The following is a 12,883-nucleotide window of genomic DNA, read 5'->3' on the forward strand; positions in this document are numbered from 1 at the left end:
ACTGCCATCTGTAACGGCCATTTTAACGCCGATTTCATGATCACTAAGTATCAAATGCACATGCGATACACCATGCAGCACACGACGTAAAATGTGCAATAATTTACACGACGTAAATAACAAGTACTAAGCAATCCACTGAAGTTACTGTTGCGGGCTCAAGGTTTTCCATTTACAAAATTTTAGGAGGGAGGGGTAAGTGGGGACATTCACGGAGAGCTTGCAGTTATTTCATTTACGATGAATTTCAATAATCACCGAAAAAGAAAAAGCGTTGCACAATCGATATGAATAGTTTTTTTTTCTTCTTTCAACAAAAAACAATCTATGTATTCCTTACCTATTTTTCTTCTAATGTAAATTATTCAATTCAAATTTGGAAAGGTAAACTAAGGAAGGGACTCCTGGATTCCACTTTAAATCCCAACCTTGATAGAAATAGGTACAATGAGGTACAATGAGACCAGGCAAAGTGTCTACACACAGTATCAAAGGCTAGTAACAACTAGTTGCAAAAGTTGAGACATGTAGCTTACAAGAGAAAATTGATCACCTTGCCATATAACATAATCTCTACATGTAACCCCTACCCCATGAAGCCCTGCCTTTGAAATAATGCTGGCTACTTATGCAGTATCATGTACAAAAATTAGATGAACAACTTTGAATCAGGGAAGGGGGACCATTTTTGCAAAAAATTTCTTCTGTGTCATCCTAGGAAGTCCACAAACACATTTTGTACACGGTGTCTCAACATTTTTACAATTGGTTGTACAGATAAATTCTGTTAGAAGAAAGGATCAAGGGTTTTCATGAAATGAACTGACAGGCTAGGATAATAGTGTCAAGTACTGTAATGGGAGAAAAAAAAGACAGCCAAGGTCAACAAATTTTGGCTGAATAATTCTGTACCCATTTTTTGATACCCTATGACACCTCAATCCTTTAGCCCCTAAGGGTGACTAGCTTCTAATTTCTTCTTACAATATCACCCCTGAATCACATATGAAGGTCATGAAGATAAAGAAAATGATCACCAGCCAAAGAAGTTCTTGATTGTTAAACAAATTCTCCTTGTCAGCACCTTAGGAAATGTAGAGAGAACAGTATGGAGAATAGGCAAATTGATGTTAGGGTGGAAAGGATGAAGTGTCCTTTTGAAAAATGTCATTCAAGGTTACAGGACAGCACCAACAGCAGCAAAGTTTGCTTTTATCTCATATCGGCCTTGGCAGTCAGCTCTTCCTCTTCAGCGAGAATTCAAACTAGTTAACTAAAACACAAAGTTATCAATTCAAAGCATGTATCACATTTCTTATTTTTAATTTCAGACTTTTAACTCCAGATTAATTCCAAAAATTAGAATTGCCAGTTGGCAATAAATCATAGACCAGTTTCAAAATTCAATATGGTTGGTCACTTGGCCAATAAATAGTGACAATGCAACATCACCATACACAAATAGAACAAAAATGGGGCAGGAAAGTCAGTTCAGATTCAAAGTTATGGTTGCATTGATAGAACGAGTCCATACATATCTTGCATTTCAATAAAAAATTTTTCTACATGGTTTTTTTAGCATTCCTTAGCAAGTCCTTCCACAAAACCTAACAGTATATATTTTTGGAAATTAAAAATTATCAGTGACCTAACAGATATATGTCAGACTTAGCATCTCCAAAACCATTTCATTTTAAATTTCTTTAGGAAAGGAATCTTGACACATGCCCCTAAGAATGAATGTGAAGTGCAAGAGCAATGCAGAGCCCCACCCTCTGGTGTCCCATTTGGCTCTTACTCTGCTTACATTCTAGATGGTGATCCAAAAGAATATGGAGAGCCCATAAACAAGCATTTTCAAGAGGGAAACCAAGTGGTAATTATATGTTTCAATCACAACATGAAACAGTTTGACTGTTTAAAACTCAATTCCTAAATTTGTTACCTCTGTATAAAATACAATGATGCAAAAGTTTTAGGATGCATTTTTCCTTGCACATATTCCTACTCCCTAACAACTACCAATAAATCGAGTGGATGAAAATGCAACAAAAATGATGGATGTTTCATGTCTATAGAGATTTTTAGAGGAATAAAATTGAATATATTTAAAGTTTATTGCCTATTTAGCAACTATCATTAACTATTTAGCAACTATTATTAAAATTCTGTTTACAATATTCAGTGGCATTGGTGACAACGTCGTTCCAACTTAGAGACTAATAACAATTTTACCATCATTACTACCATTCAACCTCTTACATCTAACATCAGGGCTCCAAGCTCTACTTTTCCTGATAGTTACTATTTGAAAACTTTAACTTACAAAGTGGCCTCCAGAAATAAGAGTTTAGGCAGGGAGAGTAATGAATGGCAAAGGACAATTGGTGCAATATCACATGAATTACCTGTACCTAACCCTTTAACTCCCAAGATCTCATTAATAATTCTCCTTACTGTCTGCCATACAATTCACATAATGTTAGTTTGGAGAATTTGGAATTGGATCAACCCACAATCCCCTGACTGATATTTTCCTTTATTCTCATCACTTGTCTGATTGATATTTTATTGATATTGTAAGGAGAAATTATGTCTTGGTCACTCATGGGAGTTAAAGGGTTAATACAACTGACCAGATTGCTTTTCTTTGAAATAATCAAGACCACTGGCAATTTCACTGGCAATCAATTTAGGATGTGCACTCACATCACCTGAATCACCTGCCAAATTGGCCACTTGTACAAAAAGTTTACTTCCCAAGATTACTTTTTCCTGCTATAGCCACCAAAACTGTTAGAACTTTGAGTGCAAAATATAATTTTCCAAATTTCCTAGCTGAAAGAAATCAGGTTTGACAATGATGTCTGCACTAATATCACAACCCCTAAACGATATGCTGTGATGTCATAATTCTCCTAATGAGCTATTTCTGAAACCAAAGAGGTTCTTTAGCCAGGACCAGAGCCATGATAGTCCATTCATAACTGTTTGCAGGAAGCTAACTCCTTCTCCATGAAAAAGGTTTCCTTCACTGTCCAACACTTCTTCACTCTCATCATTTTCTTTTCTGTGATCACCAAGCTGGTCCCTCATCTTTTCTATGTCCTCCCTGGAGTACATCTCCATGCCTGGCATTCCAGGCATTCCCCTGAGGAAAAAAAAGAAGGAATAGAACAATATTGTTCATGTTTGCAAAAATAAAATATGTTTTGCATGTTTTGGGCCTGAGTCAGAGTAGCTTTTATTTTGGGCTGCTAGGCAAAGGTTTAAATAACTATGAAAAGGGTTAAAACCTATTTCTGCCCAACCACACAAACTTTATTACTACTGCCAACAATGGAGGACATTAGGAAAATATAAACTGGAAAAGGGACAACAAAACAGTCTGAACAATCATGCAAGTGTGAGAGGGAGCTGAAATACCACAATCTCTATTTAAGCCCATAAAATGTGCCAAATGCCTGACAAAGTGATAATAATTTATCTTTTACATTTCTACAAAATCCATTCAATTATTTATTAATTGAACAAGTTGGGGTTGGAAATCTGCTTTCTCTAATTTGCTTTTCCTTTATCTACCAGTGACATCTTTTTAAATAAACCAGTGAGTTTTTTAACATTCCCAGACTGCTGAAGTATCTCTGACTATAATAACATCCTAAAATGTAGCAAATAATCAATATTGGCACAACACTCTGGTATCAAATCTTTAAAAACTCCTTACCTCATTTGTTTTAGAACTTCATCTGCTTTCTTTTCATCTTCAGTCATCACATGAAACTCTTCATCAACTTTTCTTTCTCCAGCCTTCAGCTTTGGTTTCTTTCCTTTGCATACCCTTGACATGGAGTAGCAAACTTCATTGATCAGTCTAGATAAAGTTAATTTGTCTTTCCATAGCAATTCTGCCAGATCTGTGTCGACATCTCCAACAGACTCCTCGCAAGCCTTTGAAACAGTCTGACATTCTCTTTTGCATTTTCCAACATCAGTTTGCTCAGAAAGTCTTAACTCTCCATCCTTTTCCACAAGGTCTATTTTTGAAATCCAACTTCCTTCCTCTTTCTCTGGATTGCAAGATTTCTCCACAAGCTCAATTACTTTATCTTCTTCTAGCTATCAATCAAAAAAATTGATTTTAAAAACAGCGAAGCCCGTATCAAGCAGTAAACCAACAAAAATTACTGGTGTCTCCTTTGTACAGGGCGCCTGCAGGATACTAATTATTAAGTGGATTGCTTAAACTTACCAGTCGTTAATTGTTAACACCAAACATGGCAGAAAGATTTGTGGCCAAACCATGAGACATGATCAGTTTTGGTACATAGAGTAACACATAACATGCTAGATAATAAGTTATCAGAAATATAAAGAAATGTAATCTTCAGAAGTGATTCAGTCAGTAAAATGAACCTAAAATTTCTTGTCAAGCTATACAAGAATACAAGCTCATTGAGATAATGTCTGCTGAATGTCTTCTTACAACTGGGTGTTCTCTAAATGTTATTGAAATCCAGGGGGGTACCCAGGAATAAAAGTGACCCAGATGCAAACAATCAAGATTCAGAGTAACAGGTACATCAAAGGATCAACTGAGTTTGAAATATGCAATTTTGGGATTTTTTTTAAGGGTCAGAAGACATTCTTCTTTTTTTTGGCAAAAAGAGATGAAAACCAAATGGAAGTTTTTAAAGCAAAGGATTCATTTTTTAACTAATGTTAACTAATTGAAAAATGGTAACATTAGAAAAAAAAAATCAGCTACCAGACATTACTCAGAAGACTAAAAAAGCAATGCCTAAAATTCAAATATGTTCTTGCTGAACTAAAATCTTAATCTCCTTGTCTTTCTGTCAAACATAGTCATCACAAATTTTTCAACTTCAACAGTTAGCCTTATCTCTTCCTATTCATTAGTTTTAAGGAAGACAAGTTTTTCTAATTTCAAACTTTATGATGATCAAGCTGACACTGACAAAAATAAAAAAAAATGTAAACCACCTTTAGTTAGTAAATTTTCCAAGGCATCAAATGCAACACCACAATGTTAAACTTCATTCATAAATTTGAGAATCAATTCATACAGAGGATGGAAAACCCTGTTGAATCTCTGGATTTTTCATTTTTCCTTTCCCCTTTCATGACACCCTACTAATCTAGAATAAACAGAATAACAAAGACTGATAGCGTTCACTTATAAATATTTTATACCTCTTGTCTGAAAATTTCTTCAATTTGAAATTTTCAATAACAGACATCTGTCAAAAAAATTAATTAATAAATATATTTTAAAAAGTATTTCAGTAAAAAATAAAGTGTAAAAAAAACAGTTACTTAAAGTTGAACATACTCATCCACTAAAAAAATTCCAGAGCTGAACCAAAACAAATAAAATACAATTGGCTGGGTCTTGATCAGTATAGATATCTTAAAAAATAAGACAATATCTCACAGATCTTGTGAATTGCAACGCTTGCTAAAAAAAAAAAAAAAAAAAAAAAACAGAACAGACATTTCTTAAGTTATTTTCAATCAACCCTTCTATCTGTTAAAAGAAGTTAGATGATCTCAAATATCTTTTTCCAGGATATTTTCTTAATAGACATCTAACATTATTAACATCACTTTTGAACAACAGAAGAGGGAGATAATTTACATGTATTTTAAGGATCCAGGTACTCAAACTGAGGAAAGGAAAATATAACAGGCTCTTTGGCCCTAATTCTAGTTAGTTCAGTCACTAAATTCATCATTCCTTCATCTAACTGTGTTCACTTCTCAGAAGACTTGTCAAACATATCAATGGACTACACTGGATTTGTAAATCATTCATGAATAACTTAGTTGAACCCAACAGAAATATCACACAGACTGATTGAATTAGTAATAAACTCAACGACTCCCTGCTGCACAGAATGACAACAAAGTTCATTTTCATTATGTCTGTGCAAAGCAGTATTGACTCAGAAATAAAAAATGTAATACATTACAGCTATTGAAACTTTTTTTCGCAAATTCAAGAAAATAGTGCTCAAGTTTATGTGAAAACAAAAATTTGGCTAAAACTGCCGAACACCCTGCCATTCATTTACATGTCATTGATTAAGAATAGCGTCTATTGTGTATGCTTCGATCTTCATAGCCTCCCGACACCAGGTAAATGAGGTGGACCAAAGTTGCTAGGTATTCTGCAGTTACTCCACAAGTTTATTTAAAAAAGATTTTACAAAGAATATCCACCTTGAGCTGGGTATGGAATAATGGGCATGTATCTGACTAAAAAATGAGAGTGTCAGTGTGGAAATGCAAATAAACTGGTGTGAATTTTAAATGTTTAAATGCACAACGTTGGCATAAAATATGTCTCGTATCGGTCATTAGCGGAAAAGAAATGCTTCTGCGGCTCACGATTCCATCAAATTTTCTTTTCCAAAAGTGCACCGGCAGTAAGACAAAAAATTGGCGCAAATATAATGTCATACATACCCTTTTCGGTTTTGATGTCCCCTCAGCTGTCCGCATATCATGGGTTTTGCCATATAAAATACTTAACCGCCTTTTGACATGTTTCACATTTGATGTGAGAATATCCTCCTTAATAGCGTAGTATTTTTCTTTCTTTGGTAACTGACTGTAAAGCGTAGAAATACATAATGATAATGTGAGAAAAATTAAGTGCAAACCGTGGGCCATTACAACAAGTCTATGACCGTGACAGACTGGGATAGGCTTGGGGTAGAAGCTTCACGTGTCAATAGTAAGCCAATCAGAATCACCAAAAGAAACGTACCCACAACGTTGTAATCCTAAAAGAAATCGATGTTCTTCACGAAGTGTACATTGGAAAAAGTTTAGTTCTTTCACCTTACTTGGACGCCAAACTCAAACGTAAGTCACATTGATTTACCTCAGTGATATTATAAACCATTGACCAATAAGAAGAATTTCGAGAATGTCTAATTCGCCTCTACAAAATGCAGGATTCGAGACATTCTCAAACATCGCAGCGTTCGAAGATCCTGACTTCGAAGACCGACTTTTTTGGCGGAATTCCGAGTTTCACTCAAGATATTTGGACCAACTCAAAGTGCAAAGGGATGGAAAACGATGACGATCTTCCCCTCACGAAGTATCTTTTGCAGTTCAACGATGATGAAGGATGGAATTCTGAGGAAGAACAAAGTATGGAAGGAGATAGTTTTGAATGCGAACGTGGAGGCTTCGGATGGGATATTGATCCTATTGACTTAGATGCTAATGCATTTGAGGATTCAGGGCTCACTCAGGATACACCCGATAAACCTAAGCAGGGAAAAGAAGAGGTGGTGGTAAAGGAAAGGAACTCTGTCGGGAAGTCGACCAAGATGAAGAAATCTGATCATAAAGAAGGAAAATGTAACTATGACCTCGACGAGAACGAGAGTTTAAAGAAAGGAATCCAGGTAAAAACAATGTAAAATTTCATTCTGTTCAGAGCAAAGAAATATCAGCCAAGGCCGTGGCACAATGTAAAGAAGTTTTTAAGAAAAGCACCAATTCGACAGCGGAGAAACAAAAACCCCTGAGCACCTCTAAAACTCAGGCTGAGAAAGCAAAACAACAGCGGGAAAGGAAGAAAAAGTACATTCAGGAACTGGAGGATACCATAGAAACTCTTAAAAGAGACAAGGCAATGCTAAAGCAGGCCAGCACTCAGCTTCATGATAAAATAGAGGGTCTCCAGGATGAAATCCGTTACTTAAAAGGCGTGATACAAAACCAAAGTGAATTGGCAACAATTTTGAGGAGCGTTGCCAACACTCCTGGTATTTCAATCAGCTGTGGTGTCTTGCAGGACAATGAAGGTAGTGATGGTAAGGCAAACAAAAGAAAATATAATGATCATGCAGAAGATTCTGGTGAGAAAGATTGCAATATGCATCACAAAAGGAACAAGAAGAGAAAAATAGAAGAAAGCTCAGGTGACAAAATCAGTTCAACTGATGCAGGGGTTTGTGTTCATGTCCAAAGTGGTAAAGTATCACTTGAGTTCTGTGCAGAATGCAGCAAGAAAGCCAATGGTGCAATAAACTGAGGTGAAACAGGTCAAAGGAATTCAATGCATATAGCATACATGAAATTGTAGACACTGACACAGTTTTTACTTGAAAATTGGTAGATGAGTTGAATTTAAAGAAGTCTGAACCCACTCTAATTTTAACCCATTAGGCTATCATGAGGTCATTTGTTAGAGCATGGTGAGGCATCAATGATACTAGCACAAGGGTTGTGCGAGTAAATTATAAATCAAAGAAAAGTTGCCTAAACTAGAGGCATTCAATGTATCAGGTAAAACCTTCTTCTTACAATAACACTACATATTTCCTTTATAAATAAGAACTGTCCACTTTGATTCTGTCAGATATGAGCACTAACAATAAGAGGAATCTCCTTCAGTTTCATTTCTTTGCAGGTTTCAACATTCTCTCCAGGACTTTGATGTTGATAATACTAGGTTAGTATTGTGATACTGATGTTTGAACTAAAACCCATAGAGTATCTTGAGATACCTTAGCTTCCAATTTGTACCAACAAATTTATGTGAATGACTCAAAACAAAAGAGTGTCATGGCAGGCAATTTTCATAAGCAATATAAATTAATTTTTCATATTTCTGTTTTGAGAATGGAAAATTTATTTTTCCTAGTTATCACAGACTACCTAATTTTCTTAATTTATCTTCAGGTTTTGTTTGTTTTACAAATTATTACATTGTTTCTCATTTTTTGAAAAACACAACATCTTCACTTGGGGTTCTCAACATACCATTTATATCTTCACATGAGATTATAACAATGTCATCATGGTAACTGGGTGAAGTACAATAGCTGCTACACTTTTCTTGAAGGGATTTTTTAAATCAACATCGCCGTGGGTTGAAATCAACCTTATCTTTGGCGAGAAATGAAGTAATTTTACAAGAGAAGTTGTTTTATGACAGAAATTGAAGTAGATTTTTGTTGAAAATGTATGGTTATATGTACATATGATTTGTATTGGTGTAATAAACAGAACATTTCATTTCTGCTTGTGGAAGAAATGGTGCGGCTTATATGGCCAATAATCAATACCCAAAATTAAACTTCGCAGCCACAAGCAGTCATGTAATATTTTATATATCTTAAATCTAACTTTTTTCTTAAAAATTTTTTGATTAGTGCTGGATGAATGCACTGTAGAGGATACTTGCCACTCCTTGCACCACTGGAGTCAAGTGTCTTTGTTTGGGGTGTGAGTTAAGTGTAAGTAAAGTCCCTCGAGGTTTAGTAAGTATTTTCATTTGAGGGACACAGGTAAAAGTTGTATTAGTTTCAAAATATTACTGTTAAGTATTTCTCGTTTCTTTTTGTATTTGTGTACATGGAGTTCTGTATGTTCTGAATTAGGTACATGTGGGAATGTAAACAGTTTTGAATACCAAGTTTTAAAGGTGACTTTGCATTGTCCTGTCAATCAGGTGTTTACTACGGTTGAAGCAAACAGCAAAACCCTGCACAACAGGTAGAACTCGCTAAATCTCTGTGTGCATTATATAAATGATTTTCGTTTTTGTAGCATTACCACAGGGGTTTAAAAAGGAAGGAATATCACCAAGAGGGTGATAAAAGAGTTTTTATCTGGCAGTAAAATTTTGGAATTCATTTTGAAAAAGTTGAATCTACACCTGTTCAAATGTAAAGAAAATAGTTATTTAGTTTTTTCAAGCCATTTTGTTTTTCATTTAGCCAAAGGTACCTGTTTATTTTTGGTTGGAGGACCTGATTGACATGTCATTTTTTTCTGCCTTAAAACAAGGACATAAATATATGAAATTTTAGAATTCTTGACTGAAGGAGATAAAAATTGACTCTAATGAGACCTTTTGCATATGTTTTTTGATTATTACTGCATGTACCTGTGTGTGTATTTTGTACTTATCAGTTACTGTAAGCTGAGAACAGAGATGATACTACTCTGGATTAGCCATGGGCTGTCAAACTAGTGATACTTGGAAATAAAAAAGAACTGGTTAGATACTGTTGTTGTGGCTTTTATTTATTAATTTCTTTTACTATTGTGTATGTTTTTCCCCTGTATGTTTTGATGGATCAACATATCTTAACTCTTTAACTCCCAGACCAAATTTGTAATTCTCCTTTCTGTCAACCATACAATTCTTATATTGTTAGTTCAGAGAATTTAGTATTGGATCAACTAATTGTCCCGAAATTAAAGTTTTCTTTATTCTCATCACTTGTCTGGTTGATATTGCACTGATATTGTAATGAGAAATTCTGTCTTGGTCACTCATGGGAGTTAAGGGGTTAAGTAAGCAGAAATGGTGATACTTTAATTCTAATAATGATTATTCATATGGGTTGTTTGCATTCAGATCATGAGTAAAAAGGGTCAAAAAGGATCTTATTTCAAAGGACCTTGATAATAAAAGGGTGCCTACACATTTGTCATTTTGTTAACTGAGAAGGCTCAAGGCAGAAATAGCTTAGCTTTTTTGGGCAGTATTATAAAGGTGCCCTTTGTCCAGAAAGTAGGCAAGTTTGGCTCTTTATGAAAACTCATGAGAAGAAAGTTCTTCATTGTGATTGACTAATTCTGTAGAGTTTCAGTTTTATTTGAGAAACAAGGTTTTTCATTGCACCTGCATTAGAATGGCACAATTTCCATCAAATGCCTCCATACTACAAATAGTTTGCTGAAATCTGTTTCCAGAAACTCAGTGGTTCAGGTGGTGAGGGTATAGCTACAATTACACGTTGCCTTGCTAAATAATGTTTAAGTCCTAGGTGAACTTGATTTTTAGTATTTTATTGCATTTTGTGTGAAAAAACATGCCTATTACAAACAATGGAATGAAAAATATCAAATAAAACTTTCTTGTTATAAGTTAGTTGTGTAAATTATTTCAGTCACTCCAGACATTGCCATTAGATACTGTTTTTTACTAGAGGAACAGCTAGTCACCAACATTTTAACTGTTTTCAAGTACAGGTAAATCAGCTTATGCCTCAGTGTAGCTTGAAGAGCCTGTTTGTGAGATGCATGTCATCTACATATCTGTAAGAAAAAATAATAATGTTACTTCCAACTACACTGCAAGCCATTTTCCCCCTCAAGTCCTCTAAGGGCTGTGGAACAGTTCACACAAAGACTTGGTTCTGATTCCAGAGTCTTTATGAGCTGAACCAGGTGCACATTACTGGCTGATTTTATTACCTTGAAGAAGTATGGAGAAGGTACTTTTAAGGATCTTATCAGAATCAGTTGAGAAGGAACACTTCAGTTTGGAGCAGTTTAGCTGTTCTTCCTGCTAGTATGGACTAGGATCAACAATACCATGTGCCAAACAAAGGGTGTGTGTTACAACATATTGAAGCTATTTTCTGTGAACAGGCACATTTTCTTTTCTTTATTTGGGACAGTCCAAATTCCAATTAAGTGCAGCTCACGAAAAGTGTGATGTTTGTACAAAGCCTGAAAATAACTTGCCCTCATGACAAAATTTAAAACGTGCTTCAAAGTTGTGAACCACCAGAAAGCCACAACACATGCAACTGTTGTTTTCAGTTGATGCTTTTGTGTTACCTCTTACTCATCCCTTTCCACTATCTGCCCACTCAAGAACTTATCATTCGAAACAGTAAAATTGACTTTTTTTGGTCCGGACTTAGGACCCCGTCTCATCCCCTAAGAGGTGCAAGTCCCAATCCCTCTTGTCTGTGGTTGTCTGTCAAGCTAAGGAATTACCAAGCTATCAAATTTATAATTAAGCATTTAAAATCGATCCACAGCTCTATCCGTCCAGCTTGAAGTAGTATATTTCAGTAAGAGGGGTAAAGAAACAAGGCATTATGAACTAGGGAACTTTTTAAGTAAGGACTTGCTCAAAACTGGGCGATAAATGAAAGGCTTGTGCATGCAAGCGCACCACGGCCTTGTTAATATGCACCGCTGTTTCGACGAATGCTTACAGCTTTTGTTAAACTTCGGAATTTCTAGAACCCAAACGCTTTTTGTGCAAATCAAATCTATACCCAGGGTTAGCTTCACTCGTTAACGCAGTATTCATGTCCTGTATTTAGATTTAACAATGACCACCTAAGTTGTAATTACTTGAGAACTTGACAAACGCCAGACGTAAACAAAGCCTCGTTCATTTCGTTTACTTTCGCAATTAGCCCGTTCTTTTTTACTCCATCGAACAGTAAGCGATAACAATGTGTTAGATATCACTAAGAGCACTTAACAATTAAGTATTATTTTAGAGTAAAATGGATGCAGGACCTACCGTGTCATAGGGCTGTTTATATGTGGAAATCGCTGTTGATTTTTTGGGTGAAACCTCGGCGCAAGAGGTAAGCCAGTTCCCCATCGTGGAGAGATAACTCGATCTGGAACGCCTTTAGAAGGAAACATCTGTCTCAGTGTGGACCACTCTTCACATCTAGTTGCTTGAGTAGAAGGATACCACTTTTCTTCTTCAAGATGCCGTGAAAAAGTCTTCAACGAAGGTTGTGTTTCGCGTTTCCAATGATTGTCGACAGCCATGTCTGGAGGTCCGCTGATAAATTTTGACCGCTGAACAGGAGCGTTACTTCTTAGGTCCAGAGGATCGTGTCTTTTGTTTACCCACACAACATCGTTTCTTTCTGGTTGTATTATAGCGGAATTTTTGTACCCATAGAGCAACCCACCAATTGATTCTGCAGCCATTTCTGAAATTCCTAGGTCCTGTCGACTTCAAGACTTTCCTGTTGCTAGGCAACGCTCAGCTGGCACTCGGAACCGGAAATTCCAGAACAAATGTCCTGAATAGTCTCTTGCTCAGTCTCTTACGGCAAAG

At 35.8% G+C, this 12,883-nt stretch overlaps 3 protein-coding genes and 1 pseudogene across 3 annotated transcripts in view; 1 reads left to right on the forward strand and 3 right to left on the reverse strand.

Annotated features, from left to right (window-relative positions):
- LOC131774334 (tafazzin) overlaps nt 1–81 on the reverse strand; it is a 7,986-nt gene extending 7,905 nt beyond the window's left edge. The window contains exon 1 of the mRNA XM_059090349.2: nt 1–81. This exon is cut by the window's left edge and continues 77 nt beyond it. Within this exon, the coding sequence (XP_058946332.1) occupies nt 1–38 (38 nt within the window). The 5' untranslated portion in view covers nt 39–81.
- A 1,232-nt stretch (nt 82–1,313) lies between these two features.
- On the reverse strand, nt 1,314–6,692 carry LOC131774331 (uncharacterized). Its single transcript, XM_059090345.2, has 3 exons — nt 6,490–6,692; nt 3,728–4,119; nt 1,314–3,151 (listed from the first exon to the last, which is right to left on the reverse strand). The coding sequence occupies exons 1-3, from the start codon at nt 6,523–6,525 to the stop codon at nt 2,908–2,910; spliced, it is 672 nt and encodes a 223-aa protein (XP_058946328.2). The 5' UTR covers nt 6,526–6,692; the 3' UTR covers nt 1,314–2,907.
- A 209-nt stretch (nt 6,693–6,901) lies between these two features.
- Nucleotides 6,902–10,272, forward strand: LOC131774328 (axoneme-associated protein mst101(2)-like; annotated as a pseudogene).
- A 555-nt stretch (nt 10,273–10,827) lies between these two features.
- LOC131774329 (uncharacterized) lies at nt 10,828–12,877 on the reverse strand. The gene is made up of 2 exons (XM_059090343.2): nt 12,329–12,877; nt 10,828–11,097 (listed from the first exon to the last, which is right to left on the reverse strand). The coding sequence occupies exons 1-2, from the start codon at nt 12,751–12,753 to the stop codon at nt 11,049–11,051; spliced, it is 474 nt and encodes a 157-aa protein (XP_058946326.1). The 5' UTR covers nt 12,754–12,877; the 3' UTR covers nt 10,828–11,048.
- Between the last annotated feature and the right edge of the window lie 6 nt (nt 12,878–12,883).

The sequence above is a fragment of the Pocillopora verrucosa genome, chromosome 7, assembly GCF_036669915.1.
Source record: "Pocillopora verrucosa isolate sample1 chromosome 7, ASM3666991v2, whole genome shotgun sequence".
Lineage (NCBI taxonomy): Eukaryota > Metazoa > Cnidaria > Anthozoa > Scleractinia > Pocilloporidae > Pocillopora > Pocillopora verrucosa.

What these genes read in the sequence shown, in the direction of transcription:
- LOC131774329 (XM_059090343.2), bottom strand. Translation starts at nt 12,753, where the DNA reads ATGGCTGCAGAATCAATTGGTGGGTTGCTCTATGGGTACAAAAATTCC. An exon ending in ATAAACAGCCCTATGACACG is followed by an intron (nt 11,098 to 12,328) that starts GTAGGTCCTGCA and finishes TTTTTCTTACAG; the next exon opens with ATATGTAGATGACATGCATC.
- LOC131774331 (XM_059090345.2), bottom strand. Translation starts at nt 6,525, where the DNA reads ATGCGGACAGCTGAGGGGACATCAAAACCGAAAAGG. An exon ending in GGACATCAAAACCGAAAAGG is followed by an intron (nt 4,120 to 6,489) that starts GTATGTATGACA and finishes TTTGATTGATAG; the next exon opens with CTAGAAGAAGATAAAGTAAT. An exon ending in GAAGTTCTAAAACAAATGAG is followed by an intron (nt 3,152 to 3,727) that starts GTAAGGAGTTTT and finishes TTTTTTCCTCAG; the next exon opens with GGGAATGCCTGGAATGCCAG.